At 48.4% G+C, this 17,368-nt stretch overlaps 1 protein-coding gene across 3 annotated transcripts; it reads left to right on the forward strand.

Moving 5' to 3' along the window:
* Nucleotides 1-6,207: 6,207 nt before the first annotated feature.
* Nucleotides 6,208-16,504, forward strand: Exosc2 (exosome component 2). Of its 3 annotated transcripts, NM_001108952.1 has the most exons (9): nt 6,222-6,363; nt 7,597-7,698; nt 9,693-9,738; nt 9,864-9,953; nt 10,936-11,001; nt 11,738-11,806; nt 13,411-13,587; nt 14,602-14,730; nt 15,847-16,485. In NM_001108952.1, exons 1-9 carry the CDS (start codon nt 6,242-6,244, stop codon nt 15,925-15,927), a joined length of 882 nt encoding a protein of 293 aa, NP_001102422.1. In that variant the 5' UTR covers nt 6,222-6,241; the 3' UTR covers nt 15,928-16,485. The 3 variants fall into 3 exon arrangements, with proteins under 3 accessions (XP_063140331.1, NP_001102422.1, XP_038961514.1); XM_063284261.1 differs by lacking the exon at nt 15,847-16,485 and having other exon boundaries at nt 6,208-6,363; nt 14,602-15,446; XM_039105586.2 differs by lacking the exon at nt 6,222-6,363 and having other exon boundaries at nt 7,613-7,710; nt 15,847-16,504.
* Nucleotides 16,505-17,368: the final 864 nt, after the last annotated feature.

Below are 17,368 nucleotides of genomic sequence, written 5' to 3' on the forward strand. Positions count from 1 at the left end.
CCAGCATCATGATCAAATATGATTTTGAAACTAGATCTTGCTTTTCTGGTGTGTTTGGATATTCCGTGTTTGCTTTGGTGGGAGAATTGGGCTCCGATGATGCCATGTAGTCTTGGTTTCTGTTGCTTGGGTTCCTGCGCTTGCCTCTCGCCATCAGATTATCTCTAGTGTTACTTTGTTCTGCTATTTCTGACCGTGGCTAGACTGTCCTATAAGCCTGTGTGTCAGGAGTGCTGTAGACCTGTTTTCCTGTTTTCTTTCAGCCAGTTATGGGGACAGAGTGTTCTGCTTTCGGGCGTGTAGTTTTTCCTCTCTACAGGTCTTCAGCTGTTCCTGTGGGCCTGTGTCTTGAGTTCACCAGGCAGGTTTCTTGCAGGGGAAAAGTTGGTCCTACCTGTGGTTCCAAGGCTCAAGTTTGCTCGTGGGGTACTGCCTAAATCCTCTCCGAGGCGTCAGCAACCGGGAAGATCTGCGCCGCTCTTTCTGGGAGCCTCCGTGCACCAGGGTTCCAGATGGCGTTTGGTGTTTTCCTCTGGCGTCTGGATGTGCACAGAGTGCAGTCTCTTCTGGTTTCCCAGGCGTGTCCGCCTCTCTGAAGGTTTAGCTCTCCCTTCCACGGGATTTGGGTGCAGAGAACTGTTTATCCGGTCTGTTTCCTTCAGGTTCCGGCGGTGTCTCAGGCGCAGGGGTCCTGCCGCCCCTGGGCCCTCCCCTACGGGAACCCAGAGGCCTTATACAGTTGCCTCTTGGGCCAGGGATGTGGGCAGGGGTGGGCAGTGTTGGTGGTCTCCTCCGCTCTGCAGCCTCAGGAGTGCCCACCTGATCAGGCGGTGAGGTCTCTCTCCCACGGGGTTTGGGAGCAGAGAGCTGCTGCGGGCCGGGATCCGAGGGTGTCACACATTAACTTTTAACTCTCGGAAAAACCTCCAAAATAAACCTTTAAAAAAGGGGTGGGGTGGGGCTGGAGAGATGGCTCAGTGGTCAAGAGCACTGACTGCTCTTCCACAGGTCCTGAGTTCAAATCCCAGCAACCACATGGTGGCTCACAACCATCTGCAATGAGATCTGATGTCCTCTTCCAGTATCTGAAGACCCTACAGTGTACTTATATATAAAATAAATAAATCTTTAAAAGAAAAGAAAAAGAAAAACCTCCAAATCACAGGTCATCTGGGCATAAACTTGCGGTTACAGCATTCACGTAAGAACAAAAAGGGGCTAAACGAGTCAGAGTGATATTCATATTTTTAACTTGTCTTAAATTTGCAAAATCTCTTTATTAAGCTCACCCAAATATCTATTTCTTCAATACTTTTCAAACTGTTTTTCTATATGCAATGCCAATTCCCCTTGGAGCTTCCCTCAGGGCTCCCTCACAAGCCCGAATTCTATCTCTTAGAATGTGTACCCTACTTTCCTTAGGCAGGCAAATGCTAGGGGATCAAATCAGTATGTTCCAATTTTTCCAGGAAGGTCAGTTCACTAATCCAATGGACCCCTAGATGGGTCCAAACTCTTCTAGCCATCCTCTATCTTTTTTTTATGCACATATCTTTCAGTTTTCCCCAATACCATGTCTAAATCCAACTGTGCTGTGAAAGTAGCTGACTGAAACGACGCCATCCAAGTTCAGCTTAGGCAGGGAAGGGAAAGGCAAGGGAAACCATGGAGATGTTAGAGGGAAAAGGAGACACTGACTTGGGAATCTTGTTGAATCTTCTGTTCAACAGAGAAAGAAGAATTCCAGTAGTTAATATCTGCTTCCGACCTTTCTCCCTTCCCAGCTTAAATTTATAGTTTTCAGGAATCCCATTTTAAGGGCTCTAAATCTGTTGTGCAATCCTAGTGGTTCCTGCTTTCACCTTATCAGATCATGGTTCCATTCAAATCATCTTCAGAGGCACTCTAGAATTTTTTCCTCCAAGACTGGGTTTCTCAGTGTAGCCCTGGCTGTCCTGGAACTCACTTTGTAGACCAGGCTGGTCTTGAACTCAGATCTGCCTGCCTCTGCCTCCTGAGTATCAGGACCAAAAGTGTGTCACCCATGCTATAATTTTACTTATCAAAAGAGAGGGGGGAAAAGGGAAAGAGTTTTCCTAGTATCCGTTTGATGTGTAACTTGAAAGTCAATTAACTGTGATCCTCCCTTGAGGGGCCCATTGAGGGGCCCACGCCCACACTTGGGTATGTCTTACTTTCTGAATGCCTCTCTTTTTCCTAACACAACCCTTGTGCTTAAGGGCCTTATTAAAATGTCTTTGATAGCATTTTCAATCCTGTTTCCCACTGGTTAGTCTCGCAATTATTTTCTATGTCAAAGCCACCAACCCTTGCTTAGCCTAAGTCAAGCTTCCTAAAAGATTAAGGGAGTCCTCAGACTGCTGAGGTGACAGCGTGGAGCTGTCTCTCTTTACTGCTGTCTCAAAAAAAAATGTCCAGAACAACAGAAGACACATCTAATGCTGACCTCTGACCTCCGTACACATGTCCCTGCACACATATGTGCACATCTAAGCATAAATTAAACAAAAGCACAGTGAACAGAGCAGACCTCATCTGCCATTGAAACCACAGACTTCTGGCCTGCACTTCTGCAGATCCTGAGGTGGTGAGGGTGCTGGCTGGGAGGAGCCTGAGTGTTGGAGGGGAACTTGCTCTTGCAGGTTGTCTGGGACGTGGGTGAACGCACGCACAAACACAAGGTATCAAATAAATGAGTGAGCACAAAACAAAACCAAGCAAAGCTTAAGTCCATGCTCCAATCCCAGATGTGCAGCTGTTTCTAGGTGCCCACTCCACAGCTTGCTGCTGAAAGGGTAAGCGTGGAGCAGAGAGAGCAGCTGGGTGGAAATCTGAGTTCTAGTCCCAGCTCTAGGTTTGTTTTGGAGACTAAGTAGCTTCAGGCAGTCATTGGAAACAGCATGACCTTTCCCTGGATGGGCTGTAACACGTAACATGCTTGTGGAACACTCAGCACAAGGCAGACAGCACCACCACTTAGCATAGAGGCAGAGAGCACTCAGCACAGGAGCAGTGAGCACTCAGTTCAAGGACAGTGAGTACTCAGCACAGGAGCAGTGAGCACTCAGTTCAAGGACAGGGAGTACTCAGCACAGGAGCAGTGAGCACTCAGTTCAAGGACAGGGAGTACTCAGCACAGGAGCAGTGAGCACTCAGTTCAAGGACAGTGAGTACTCAGCACAGGAGCAGTGAGCACTCAGTTCAAGGACAGGGAGTACTCAGCACAGGAGCAGTGAGCACTCAGTTCAAGGACAGGGAGTACTCAGCACAGGAGCAGTGAGCACTCAGTTCAAGGACAGGGAGTACTCAGCACAGGAGCAGTGAGCACTCAGTTCAAGGACAGTGAGTACTCAGCACAGGAGCAGTGAGCACTCAGCACAGGGTCAGAGAGCATCTGGAAAATGTTTGGTTAGTGGTGAAGGCTCTGAGGAAAAATTGGTAGCAAATGGAACGAGGCCGGCTGCTGCTGCTACGTAAATTCTAGTCCTTCCTGGGCTTCAGTTTCCTTCTCTATCATTAGGAATCCACAGTGTCATCTCACTGCCACAGGTTCTGTGCTGTGAATGCTAGGAGGATGAGCGGGGAGGAGTCAATGTCTTTCCCTGAAGGATGAACCTGGACAAGTATTTTGGTCTAGAGACCCTTCCTGAGGCTGAAGCTTGGGTAGGATGTCTTAAAGGACACCACCGCCCTCTTATGGCCACGGCTGACTTAACAGTTGGACTCTGGCTGGCTTCCTCCAGGCCTGAGGGAGGGTAAGGTCCTGGCTGCTCAGTGATTTCCTGTTATTGACTTCCTGGTAAGGTTGGTTTTCTTGGTAAATGTAGTTGTGAGAGTTGGTTAGAGTAAAGAATGCTGACCCTTTGGAGATTATAAACAATTGGACAGATGTGTCTCTAGGAGGGAAAGGGCCAGATTTGCCTTATTTCCTGCTCACAGTATGTGGGGCCTGTCTGAGAGTCTAGTTTCCTTTAGAGTCCCTCATTTGGGTGGAGAACTATGCCGTTGATTCTGTGAGGTTGAAATTCAATATGCTGAGGGAAGGCATGGTAGTACACGCTTCTGGGAGGTCCCAGCATTTGAGAGGCAAAGGTAGGCAGAGCTCTGTGAGTTCGAGGTGTACAAAGCAAGTTTAGGCTAGTTAGGACTGCATAGAGAGATTGATTTTTTTTTTTTATTTTTTTGGTCTGAAAACAAACAAAAGACAAACAAATTTAGTGAGCTTCCAACCTTGCAGGGTCAAGGGAAATGGGGATCAGTGAATGATGGGAAAAGGGGGAAATGCCTCTCTTAAATAGGAGGCTCAGATAAAGCCACAGGAGACGCCTGCCGTATCTACCCTCCACTACCGAACAGCACCCACTCAGGTGTAATTGAATATAAGCAAAGATCTTTGTACCCTGTGTGCACGTGGCTTCCTTGGTATAGAAATGTGAACCCGTTTCTAGTTGCAGTGTGGCTCAACCCTTAGCTCACACCTTTAATCCCAAACAATGAAGGTAAAGTTACTTTGTAAGAAGGAAGCATGTTTGAAAGTGATGTCTAATTGAGTGGCAGAAAAAGTGACAAAACAGAGGAAGATTTGACAGAGTAGGATATGCCCCACTCTCATGAGGAGAGGCTACTTAATAGGGAAGGATGGGGTTTTATTTCTAGAGTTTTGCAGAGACATATTTAAGAGAGAACGAGTAAGACACACATAAAGACGAAATGAACCATAGAATGAGAAGGAGCCAGAGGATTAGAAAAGATTGCTGGAGTTAGTTTGAGGCCAAGCAGAGGAATTTAGAGGCCGAGAGAAAAGACAGATCTTATAAGTCAGCTGGGAAAGGTGTTTGAGCCAAAACAGCTGAGTTGAACCAGCCAGCCAGAGATCTGAAAGAATTGGGAAGGGGTGAGTTTATTCAGCAGTAATTCAGAGAGAGAGAGGCTGAAAACAGTCTAGACCTAGATAAGATCGTACAGAGGCTAGAAACTTCCAGAACTAGACCTAGGATAGCAGACAAAGGCAACAACTGCAACAGGAGAATAAAAGTTACATTTGTATCTCACTACGGATTTGCTCGTCACCTGTGGCTGGCTTTTACAACAGTCGTCTTTCAGAAGAGGTCTTTACTAAAGCACACTAAAGCCATAGGAGCACTAGGTGAGGATCCAGACCAGCACCTAAGGGTCAACTCCACTGTAGAATACAAGGCCCCCTAGGAACAGTATTCACTATCTTCTGCTCAGATAGTGGTTTAGAGTTGGATGGCAAACTCAAGGTTCACTTCTCAATCTCTAGACTTGACCAACAATAAATAAAATGATGAAATTGGATAGTTTGGGTAAAAACTCATACAACTGAGCATGGCGGTTTACGCCTGTAATCCCAGCTCTTGGGAGATAGAGGAAGAGGAGTTCAAGGGCATCCTGGGTTACACAGCCAGTTTGAGACCAACCTGGATGACATGAGACACTATCTTTAAAAAATTTTACACGGGGCTGGGGATTTAGCTCAGTGGTAGAGCGCTTGCCTAGCAAGCACAAGGCCCTGGGTTCGGTCCCCAGCTCCGAAAAAAAAGAAAAAAGAAAAAAAAAACTTAAAAAAAAAAAAATTTTACACCTGGGCTGGGTTCAGAGGTGGAGAGCACTGGCTGCATTTCCAGAGGACTTGGTTTCGATTCCCAGCACCCACATGGCGGATCACAAACATCTGTAATTCCAGTTCCAGGTGCTCCAACAACCTCTTTTGGCCTCTGTGGGCATCAGACACTGGAGTGTACGGAGACAAACGCAGGAAAAACGCTTATACACATAAAACAACAAACCAATCAGATGCGAAAAGCACCATTCGCACCACCACCAAAACCACAACCTACTCAAACTCATGTAATCGGAGCGTTTGGGAGGTGGAGGCATGAATCTCTGGAGTTCAGCAGGGTTATTCTCAACTGTACAGTTTGTGTCCAGCCATACACGGGACCTTTTCTCAAATACAAACGCCAAACCAAACCAATTCCCTTACAAGTCATATTCCCTTACAACGTCTTTCCGCGGGTGCTTTCTTGCCAATAGTAAACATGGCAGCTTGGTACCCTCTTTTCTTCGAGTTAACTTAATAGTTGCCAATAGTCAACATGGCCGCCACACTATACATTCCATTGGTCGCTTCTCTGAAGGTGGGCGGGAATTGAGGCGACTGTGTGGAGCTGCGCCTGCGCAAGTCATTGGCGCCAAGATGGCGTTGGAGATGAGGCTCCCTAGGGCTCGCAAACCTCTCAGTGAGAGCTTGGGCCGCGATTCTAAAAAACATTTGGTAGTGCCAGGGGACACGATCACCACGGATACAGGCTTCATGCGGTACGTGAGGATTTGGGGGTCCCAAGGCCTCAGGAGACGGCTGCAGAGCTCTCTGCACGTGGCCCGCTGCCCGGGAACCCAGGCCTCCTGTCCCCTTGTATCTAAGTCACCGAATACCTGGGACACCTCAGAGCATCCTCCTTTCCGAGCCTCATGCTTCTGACTTCCTGCATCTTGGGTGCTCCTCTGTCAGTTCCTGATTTCTCCTTTAATCTATGGTGTCAGGAACTTTTGAACCCTTATCCTGAAACTCAAGATTTTTGAGCTTTCCTGGGGAGGGCTGGGAGCAGGACCCTTCTTACAACCCTCTGAAGAGACAGTGGGTTGCTGGCTTGGTCGTTTCTTTCAGTGTTACCTCAGCGACGAGCCTGACTTTGAAGCAGTGATTTTCGTGGGGTGGGGGTTGAGGTAAGCATTCAGTACATACTGTGCATAGATGCACCCAATAATACAAACTTAGCAGGCTATCGGAACTTGTGGTACTTTGGGCCTGCTCTGGAGTCGTGCTCTCCTTAGCTGTAGCACCTAGCTAAGGCCGGTACCCTCACCTGGAAGACGGTGGTGACAACAGGAATTGGTAGAATCGGGAGTATTAAGCAACTGAAAAGTGGGGGCAGGAAGCAAAATTTCAGCAGTGGCCTGAAAAAACCTGGTTGTTTTTTCTTTCTGGTACAAATGAGATTATGGTGTTTATAGCATTGCCTCTAGACTTTATGTTTAAAGTATTAGATGACAGGTATCTTAGGATTCATTTCTTCATACTTGCAGCATAAGTTCAACATAGTCCCTGTGGTTGGGGTACCAAAGGCGGGGTTTATCATCTAGCAAGGAACAATAACAGTAAATGCCACAAGAACGTCGTAAATGCAGACGAAGGGGGAGAAGAGGGGTGTAGTTGGCAATGGGGTGGACCAGTGGGGATCCCTGTGTTGCCTGGGATGTGCAGTTCTGTTGTTGGAAAGTGACATTCGAGCACACTTTTTTTTTTTTTTTTCTTTGTTCTTTTTTTTCGGAGCTGGGGACCGAACCCAGGGCCTTGCGCTTCCTAGGTAAGCGCTCTACCACTGAGCTAAATCCCCAGCCCCTCGAGCACACTTTTTAAGATGGGGATGTCCACATGGCTCTGTGGAGGCAGGGGGAGCCTGTTAGGTTCAAGAACCATGTTCTAGATGCTCCCATGTTACCTCCAGTGTAACACTGCTATCCTTTCTTTGTGGTCTTGTCCTTGCACAGGGGCCATGGAACATACATGGGGGAGGAAAAGCTCATTGCGTCAGTGGCCGGCTCTGTGGAGAGAGTGAACAAGCTGATCTGTGTCAAAGCCTTGAAAACCAGGTGAGGACAGAGGTGTGTATGTCATTCTCGGAGCATCTGGGTTGTACACAGGCCTTCTCCGTCGTCTCCCCATGTCATCTAGGATCATTCCTGTCACACGCCTGCTAGGTTGAATGTGCCTGTTTGTCACAGTTAGTGCCGGCAGCCAACTTGACACAAAGCTGGAGTTACCTTGGGAGCGGAAACCTAAAGCTAAGAATTGTCTCCATCAGATTAGCTTGTGGGCATGTCTGTGGGAGCATTTTCTTCATTGGTAATTGATATAGGCAGTGTCACCCCTGGACCAGTGGGCCTGGGGTGTGGAAGGATGGGCACTGTGCTGCAGGCCTTTTATCCTAGTACTTGTGAGGCAGAGGCAGGCAGCTCTCTGTGAGTTCCAGGGCAGCTCTGTGTGTGTGTGTGGGGGGGGGGGGAGAACAAAAACCTGAGTCTGGGAAGCAAACCAGCCAGTAGTGTTCCTCCACAGACTCTGCCTCAGTTCTGGCCTCCAGGTTCCTGCCTGGCACTCCTCCGTGATGGAGTGTAATCTGTAGGCCTAATAAACCCTTTCCTTCTCGAGTTGCTTTTGGTTGTGGTATTTATCACAGCAACAGAAAGCAAACTAGGACACTACAGAAGGTGTGAGCTTCAAAGGTTTCCTCACGTCACTTGATCCCTCCATGCGTTGGGCTTTCCTTTTCCACATCATAAAGAAAGTAACCAACTCAGGATTGTTCATTCGGAATTCAGTGACCTGCTACAGTAAAGTACTTACACACAGGGCCCAGGACCTAGAAGAAGCCCATAAAGGTGCGTCCAGAAGGGAAGCAATGAGCCTGGGACTGATTAGTCAGGCAAGCCGGAGCTGTGGCAGCCAAGTGGTCACCCTGCCTGGCAATGACAGTGAGGACTTGGGCTTCGTACTGTACCAATTGGGAAGCCCTTGGAAGGGATCAAGCAGAAGAGAGCAAGAGAGCTGTGATCTGACCTACGTCTTCATCACTTGCTGTGGTTGCCATGGAGACAGTGAAGGGGGACAGGGCATGTTTAGGGAGCTGGGCTGGGGAACTGTATTCATCTGAGAAATGACCGAGTGATGGCAGGCATGGCCCTCAGCAGTGGCTATGTCCTCTGTATGCCTTGCTTTCAGAGTGTCCTTTGAAAGGCTGTTGCAGTAACTGATGTGTTTAAGGAAAGCTAACAGAAGGAATAGAGATATTTTTAGTTCCCCGTTTCCAGTCTGGATGTCTTTGTTTCCCTCACACATTTGGAGGTGCCTTCAGCAGGGTCTGTGCTGTGCTTATCCCAGAGTGTGACAGGCATCAAGGTTTCTGCCTAAGCATGGGTGGGGTGAACACTTACTGAGCTGGGGATTATGGGAGAGAGCAGTTTGCTGTGGGGAAGGGAAAGCAGCTGCTGGCAGAGTTCACCCCGAATTTGATTTTTTTTTTTTTTTTTTTTTTTGGTTCTTTTTTTCGGAGCTGGGGACCGAACCCAGGGCCTTGCGCTTCCTAGGTAAGCGCTCTACCACTGAGCTAAATCCCCAGCCCCCGAATTTGATATTTTTACAAGTGTTCATGAGCCTTTTGTGTGGCTAATCTGTATCGGATAGCTTGGTGACTCCACCTCCCAAGCGCTGGGATTATGGGTAATTCCCCACCATGCCTACCTCTCACCATTAAAACTCGTTGAGCTCGCTGTAATTGAGGGAGCTATGAGCAGAAAAGAGACATAGTCTGATGCCTGGACCTTAACAAAGAGCATTTCACCCAGGGTGAGGGTCCAGCCAAGTGCCTGAGCAGGCAAGCAGTGTGGAGATGTAACAGCTTGCAATGAGCAATTGCCTTAGGGATAGCTAATGGAATATACGTGGAGAGATTCTGAAGTTCCAGGTCTGAACAGTAATTACACACATTTACCAAAAATGATGAAGTCCCTCTGTTTGTTCAGCGTCAGACACTGCTTGTTCTGGTCAGCCAGCTGGCTACTGAGTAAGCTTCTGTTTTCTCTTGCAGATACAATGGAGAAGTCGGAGACATTGTGGTGGGGAGGATTACTGAGGTAAAGTCAACGTTCCCAAAGTGAAGGAGACTCAGGGAGGAGCCTTCATTCTGTGAAAGTGTGAAGAAGGGACCCTTTGTTTCTGGGGTGACTGAGATGCTACCCTATGTTTATTTCCCTCCCAGGTCCAACAGAAGAGGTGGAAGGTGGAGACCAACTCCAGGCTGGACTCCGTCCTGCTCCTCTCATCCATGAACCTACCTGGGGGAGAGCTGGTGAGTGTTCGCCTGCCCTGGACCTGTTCCTGTGAGCTGTGGTGCCTTTGCTCCACCTGAGAAGTCGCCTCTACACGAGGTCATTACTGTTTTGTCATGGAGTCTGCTATTTTGATGAACACGGGTTTTTCTCCTGGCCCTGTGCTCTCAACACGGGCAGCAGCTAGTGTTCATCAGTGTTCAGCTAGGGTTCAGTGAGTCCAGAAGCACCCACCGGGCAGGCTCCCAGGAGGGAGCTGGGAGGAGGCTCCTGCATCTTAGATCTTAGTGCTGATTTCTTTTTTTGGTGCTCCAGCCTTGCAGAGGGAAGGTGTCCCTCGAAGGGTTCGCCTTAGCAGGCTTGCTTTTTTTTTTTTTTTTTTTGGAGTGTGGGGGTTGGTGGGGTTGAGCCAGGGTCTGGAACTCTCACTATGAAATGAAGACCAGGCTGGCCTGGAATTCAGAGATGTCTGCTTGCCTTGACCTCCCAAATGCTGGAATTAAAGGTGTGTGCCACCATGCCACTATGCCCTGCTTGTCCTTAGTTTTCAGTGACTTGAATGGCACTTGGTCATTGCAGGGAGTGACAGCCTTTTGCCCATGCCATGGTTCAGCCTGTCATATATGTTGGAGAGGCTCCCTGAGCTGGGTCCCACGGAGAGTGCCAGATTAAAGGATGGACAGCTGAGTCCCTCAGGGACCTTATGGATGGGTGGAGGCTAGGAGATAAGGGACCTGTAGGGCAGCAGGAGAACGAGGAAACACAGAGGACAGTTGTTCCTAGTGGGCCTTGGAGTGAGGTTGGGGACTCTGAGGTGAAGGGAGATATGAGAGACAGCCTGGTGCGGTGGGTAAGTGGGGAGACAGGCTCAGTCAGGTGCACAGGGTCTGACAACTTGGAGGAGGGTCCCAGTGAGGAGAGCCACTGTCCTTCCCCTCGCTCCCAGCAGCAGTTCTGGCTGAGAGGGGCTGTGTCATGTGCTTGTGCTTCTGTGTGTTTCAGAGGAGAAGGTCGGCGGAGGATGAGCTGGCCATGAGAGGCTTCTTACAAGAAGGCGACCTCATCAGTGTATCCTGCACCTTCCTTCTGTCCTACAGGGCTAGGAGTGTGCTTGCACTCTTGTCTGACTGGGGAACAGCCTTGCAGGGACTGAGTCGGGGGTAACATGCTCGGGGCTCTGCTGCCGCTGTGTTCGTTCTCCTTCGCTCAGAACGATGCCTTGGGTTTTGTAACTTGTGATTCATGGTGAAGACCCAGTGATCGTTCCTTTCTTTTTAAAAAGGGTAGCCCAGGCTGGCTTAGAACTCACTGTGTACCCCAGGCTAGCCTCAAATTTCCTGAGTTCTGAGATCCAAGTATAGACTATCATTCCTGCCTGTGTCCAAATTGAGGGAATTTGGATGCAATTAAGAAAATTTAGACCCACATTTTCTTTCTTTATTTAAAAAAATATTTGATCATATTTGTGTGTGATCACTGTGTGGAGGTCAGAGGACAACGTATAGGGACTGGTTCTCTTCTCTTACCGTGTGATCTGAGGGACAGAACTCACCTAGTCAGGCTTGATGACAGCTATCTACTCAGCCACCTCACCACATCTAAATGATGTGAACATACAGCGATGCAAAGATTGTTTGTATCAAGATACTCTTGCCAACCAGGGGGAAGCTGAGGTCATAGTGTTGTCCTTTATAGAGGCCCATAAAAGATGGCCAGAGTGACCTGCTGGTGGGGGGGGGGCTGCAGGCAGGTGGCACAGGTGTGGGTTTCCAAGGCTACCGTTGTTCCTTCATCACATGAGTAGGCGGAAGTCCAGGCTGTGTTCTCCGATGGAGCTGTTTCTCTGCACACGAGGAGCCTGAAGTACGGAAAGGTAAGTTGGGCTTTGAGGCTTCAAGTTCAGTCTGAATCCTGTGGCTCCCTGGCATGCTGGCCTAATGACCTGGTATTAGCTGGGTGTGGTGCCATGGGCCTGTAATCCCAGCGCCCTGGAGGCTCAAGTAGGTGAATTAAAACTGGAAGCCAGTGTGGATTACACAGAGAGACTACCTTCCTGCACAACACAGAACCCAGTTATTTAGGACTAGTGGCCTGCTGGGCTAGGAGACTTGTGCTGCCAGTAGAAGGGCAGGGTGATTGGTATCCTAAATTCCTCTCCTTCTGAGGAGCCTGTTCTGGCAGAGCCCCACTGCTGCTTGGGGCTCTGAGACTGTTCTTTCTGGGAGATGCTCAGCCCAGCATTGAGAGACTGGATACATGTCCGAAGAAACCACGTCTATAGTGCAGTCAACATAGGGCCAGCGAGATGGATTTCCCATCTGAGCCTCTAGATGAATTTTGCCTGCTTCCGTGAGGTTCCATTATTGAGGTTTATTTTAAAGATAGCTTGCTTCCGAGGACACATTTGTTTCTTGACTCATCGTTTTCTGAGAAGAATAGAAAAGCAGTGTCCTTTAATGAAGTGGCAGCTGTCACCATGTTCCTGAACATGTTCCTAAACATGTATGTACTTGACGTAGGTAGGAGGTGGTGTGTGTGCTGACCTTCAGCCTGGTGCTGTAGACACTTTCTTATTGTATGTGGACTTAAACTGACCTGTCAAGACCTGGCAGGGTTTTGCCAATCCAGTGGACCACATTTTGTGGGTGGCATGGGAAATTGAAGTTAAGATCTACACTAGAGTCATGGAGTGAAACTGCTATATGGCCAATGGGAAACTCCTCATCGCCTCTAGTTTCTGTAACGGCCAGCACACCTACCTGCTCTGGATAGAAGGCAAAGGGAAGTGAGGAGTATTGACAGCTGCCTTTTAATTAAAAGAAGCTGCCTGGCAATGGTGGTACAGGCCTTTAATCCCAGTGCTCAGGAGGCGGAGGCAGGAGGATTTCTGAGTTCAGCCAGCCTGGTCTACAGAGTGAGTTCTAGGACAGTCAGGGCTACACAGAGAAACCCTGCCTTGGAAAACAATAGATAGATGACAGACAGACAGACATGTGCCAGAGGACATCTTGCAGGAGGTGGCCATCCCTCACCATGTGAGTTCTGGGTATGAACTCGGCTTGGCAGGCTTGGCAGCATGCGCCTTTACCACCATCTTACTAACCTGATTGCCTCCTTCCCTGGGATGAGTAAATAGCTATGGGCCAGAAATGTTTTCTGCAAAGTGCATGCCGTCCGTGCACTGGGTGACTGCAGCGCCCATAGGAAGGACAGTGGTGGGGCACGCCAGGTTGTGTATTATGGAGCCTGTTTGCATTCATCTCACTGTTTCTTGCTAGCTCAGCCGGCTGGGTATTACTGAGTCTCTTGCCCCAGCCTCTCAGAAGCTGTGCTCCCCCTACCTGGTTCCTGATCCGTTTCTTTTGTTGTTGTTTTGGGACGGGGTTTCATGTAGCCCAGGCTGGCCTTAACCTCCCAAGTGCTGGAGTTATATGCATGAGTCACTCTGCCTGCCTGTCTGATGGTCTGTCTCTTTAGCTAGGTCAGGGGGCTTTAGTCCAGGTCTCTCCTGCCCTGGTGAAAAGACAGAAGACCCATTTCCATGACTTGCCATGCGGTGCCTCAGTGATTCTGGGTAACAATGGTTTCATCTGGATCTACCCGACACCCGAGCACAAGGACGAGGAGGCAGGGGGCTTCATTGCCAACCTGGAGGTGAGCGGACATCCTTTGGGCATTTAGCAAGTCAATAGTCTTGTGCCACCTAGGATGCTTTCTAAGAAGTGCAGTGTTAGGCGAGTCTGTCATCGTAGAGCATTATGAGTGAACTCACAAAGGTGTTGCAGCATCTCAGCAGTGGTGACTTTGGAGGACACCTGTCTGCCTGAGCTGCAGATGCCTGCAGTGTGGCTTGTGGTTTGCTCACTGTCTAGTACGCTGCCTGCAGAAACTGCTGTGCTTTGAAAGGTCTGAGCTAGAGGGTATTCATGAACACCTGAGTCTCCTCTTCCCTAAAGAGACAGACTTGGTGGCTTTGAACTTGAGCTTTGCTGGTGAATGTCGCAAAGTTTCAGGGTAACGACCACTGCAGAAGTAACAGGGGACTGTGGGGATGGCTTAGTTGGTAAAGCACTTACATTGTGAGCTGAGGACTTGATTCAAACTCTAGAAACCAGGTGACAACGTCAGGTGTACTGGTGTACATGTAATCCCAGTGCTGGGGAGGTGGGGTGGGAGGACCCCTGAGGCTTGCTGATAAGACCCTGTTTCAGAGGAGGTGGATGGCTTTCTTGGGATGGTACTCGAGGTTGGCCCCTGACTTCCACGTGCATTTGAATTCATGAGCATAAGTATACATGAAGTTGTACATACACACATTTAAAAAGTAAACAATTGGGGCTGGAGAGATGGCTCAGTGGTTAAGAGCACCGACTGTTTTTCCCGAGGTCCTGAGTTCAAATCCCAGCAACCACATGGTGGCTCACAACCATCTGTAATGAGATCTGATGCCCTCTTCTGGTGTGTCTGAAGACAGCTACAGTGTACTCATATATAATAAAAAAATAAAATATTAAAAAAAAAGTAAACAATTCCACAGTTGGTTGTTTGGGGGACATGGGGTTCCGTGGTGGAAATGTGACTTCTCTCTTCTGTGGCTCCTGGGACTGTTTGCCTATTTGGATCCTGTTTATATTGTTTTTTTTCCTTTCTCTTTGTGTCCCTGTATAGCCGGTATCCCTTAGTGATCGAGAGGTGATCTCCCGGCTCCGGAACTGTATAGTCTTGCTGGTAACTCAGAGAATGATGCTGTACGACACCAGCATCCTGTACTGCTACGAGGCCTCCCTTGCACATCAGGTACTCCACCCAGACTCCTCCCTGCATGTGAGCCGCTTCTGTGTTTCTTCAGTGTTCCACTTTCCTTCCCATACCCAGTGGCTGGAACTGACCTGGAGACGACCTTAACGAGTCTTGCCACCTTCCTGAGATATTTCCAGTATTTTCAGTGTCTAGTCTCATTCCAGGAATTTAATTTATCATAGGATGCCAGATAGGATATTTTTTAAAAACATAATAGCTTTCTACTCTTATCATCCCTGTCCCAAAATTCAGCCATCTTCTTCTTCTTGATTTTTTTTTTTTTAAGTTCACAGAAGGATTTTTCTTAAAAAAAAAAAAAATTATGTGGGGGCTGGAGAGATGGCTCAGCAGTTAAGAGCACCCGACTGCTCTTCCAGAGGTCATGAGTTCAATTCCCAGCAACCACATGGTGGCTCACAACCATCTGTAAAGAGATCCGATGCCCTCTTCTGGTGTATCTGAAGACAGCTACAGTGTACTTATATATAATAAATAAATAAATCTTGGGCTGGAGAGATGGCTCAGCGGTTAAGAGCACCCGACTGCTCTTCCAGAGGTCCTGAGTTCAATTCCCAGCAACCACATGGTGGCTCACAACCATCTGTAAGGAGACCCGATGCCCTCTTCTGGTGTGTCTGAAGACAGCTACAGTGTACTTATATATAATAAATGAATAAATAAAAAAAAAATAAATAAATCTTAAAAAAAAATTATGTTTTACCTTCATGTGTGGATGGATGTCTGTGCACAGTGTATATGCCTGGTGCCTGTGGAAGCCAGAAGAGAGCATCAGATCCCCTGGAACTGAAGTTACTAGCAGTTGTGAGCTGCCATGGGGGTCCTGGGAATTGAACTCAGTGTCCTTTGGAAGAACAATCAGTGCTCTTGATCTCTAAGCCACCTTCCAGCCCTCAGGTGTCATCCGTTGTCAGCTCTCCCAGAGCACCTTGCTGGCTGGTTTTCTAAGCTAGGTCTGGAGCTGGGCCCAGCACTTGCTCGGTCTTTGATGGAGTGCAGAATGCAGAAGGTGTGTGCTAGCCAGGCTTCATCCTTCATTCCAGCTGACTTGATGGATGTTTCTGAATGAACACATTGCTTTCTGTTTTTCTTCAGATCAAAGATATCTTAAAACCAGAAGTAATGGAGGAGATCATGCTAGAAACACGCCAGAGGCTTTTGGAGCAGGAGGGATGAGGACGAGAGCTGAAGGATGGGACTGTGCACCTCTCTGGACCAGTTTTGGGAATGAAAAGTCTGCCATGTGGTCCCCAGGGAGGATCTGACAAATAGTTACTCACCTGCAGCGGTCTACAGAGCCAGCCCTGTCCACTCCTGTTCTGAGACAGAGCTGGGGGAAGTAAATGATGTGTTTGGGCGCTTGGGTCCCAGTACAAGGGGGAGTTTTAGGTCTTTCAGAGCACAGTGTCCCAACCTGATGACTTACCTTGGACTAACTTGGAGAGTTTGTCATCCAATCACACCACACAATGGCCCCATGAAACTGTCCTGGTGAAAAATATGGTAGGTGGGGATCTATCTCAGGGGTGGATCACTTCCTAACATGTGCAAGTCCCCAGGTTCAATTTCCGGCACTACCCCAACCCAGAACACAGAAAACCAAGACAAAAAGGCCTGCAGCGCCAGCGCGGATGGAGTCTCTCCACTTCCACTGCCTTCCTTAACGCACAAGTGTGCGGCTGGAGAAGGTGGTAGAGTAGGGCCAGGAGCAAATGGATCTGAGAATAAAGGGAGCCTGCAGCCTCTGTTGGAATCTGAGTCCCACCGTGTGTTCCTTCTGCTGGCAGGTTTGAGGGGTCAGATCCTCTCTGCCTGGGCCTCCTTCCCAAGGGAGCTGTTACTTCTCTTCCTTCAGCATGTCCACTGGCAGGAGCTGTTCTGAGACATCCTGAGGAGCGCCTGAGCTCCTGCCTGTGAGAGTGTGTACCGTCACTGATAACAGGGAATGAGTATTCTGGGCCAGTAGTAGTTTTGGTGCTCTGACAAAGAAACAGAAAAACAATTGGAAAAAGCCAAGGTGTGGGTTGGAGAGATGACTCAGTGGTTAAAAGCACTGACTGCTCTTCTAGAGGACCTGAGTTCAAACCCCAGCTCACAACCATCTGTAATGGGATCTAATGCCCTCTTCTGGTGTGTCTGAAGACAACAGTGTACTTATATATAATAAATCTTTTTTTTAAAAAAGCCAAGTTGCTTCCATGTATAATTGGCATGGTGTATTAACTTTTTAGTAATAATTTAAAAGAGACAGGATACCAATCCTTGGCATAGAGTGCCAGTTTCTATGCTTTGTGTCCTTCTGACGGTTTAAAAATGGCTTGGCTGGCATGGTGGCAGGGGCCTGTGATTCCACTTGAAGGCAGAAGCAGGAGTCGATGCCAAGCTGGGTTACACAGAGCATCTCACTAAACATTACCAAAAATGGTGTCCTGATTTATGCTTACGCTTTTTCAGTTAACATTACTGTTTTTTTTTTTTCTTTCACGCTTATTTATCTGCATTGGTGTGTGTGTGGAAGTCAGGACCACTTGGAGGAGTCAGTTCTCGCCTGCCATATGGGTCCCAGGGGCTTCAGGCTTGTCAGTAATCACTCTTGCCTATTAAGCCATTTATTTAG

The sequence above is a fragment of the Rattus norvegicus genome, chromosome 3, assembly GCF_036323735.1.
Source record: "Rattus norvegicus strain BN/NHsdMcwi chromosome 3, GRCr8, whole genome shotgun sequence".
Taxonomy (NCBI): domain Eukaryota; kingdom Metazoa; phylum Chordata; class Mammalia; order Rodentia; family Muridae; genus Rattus; species Rattus norvegicus.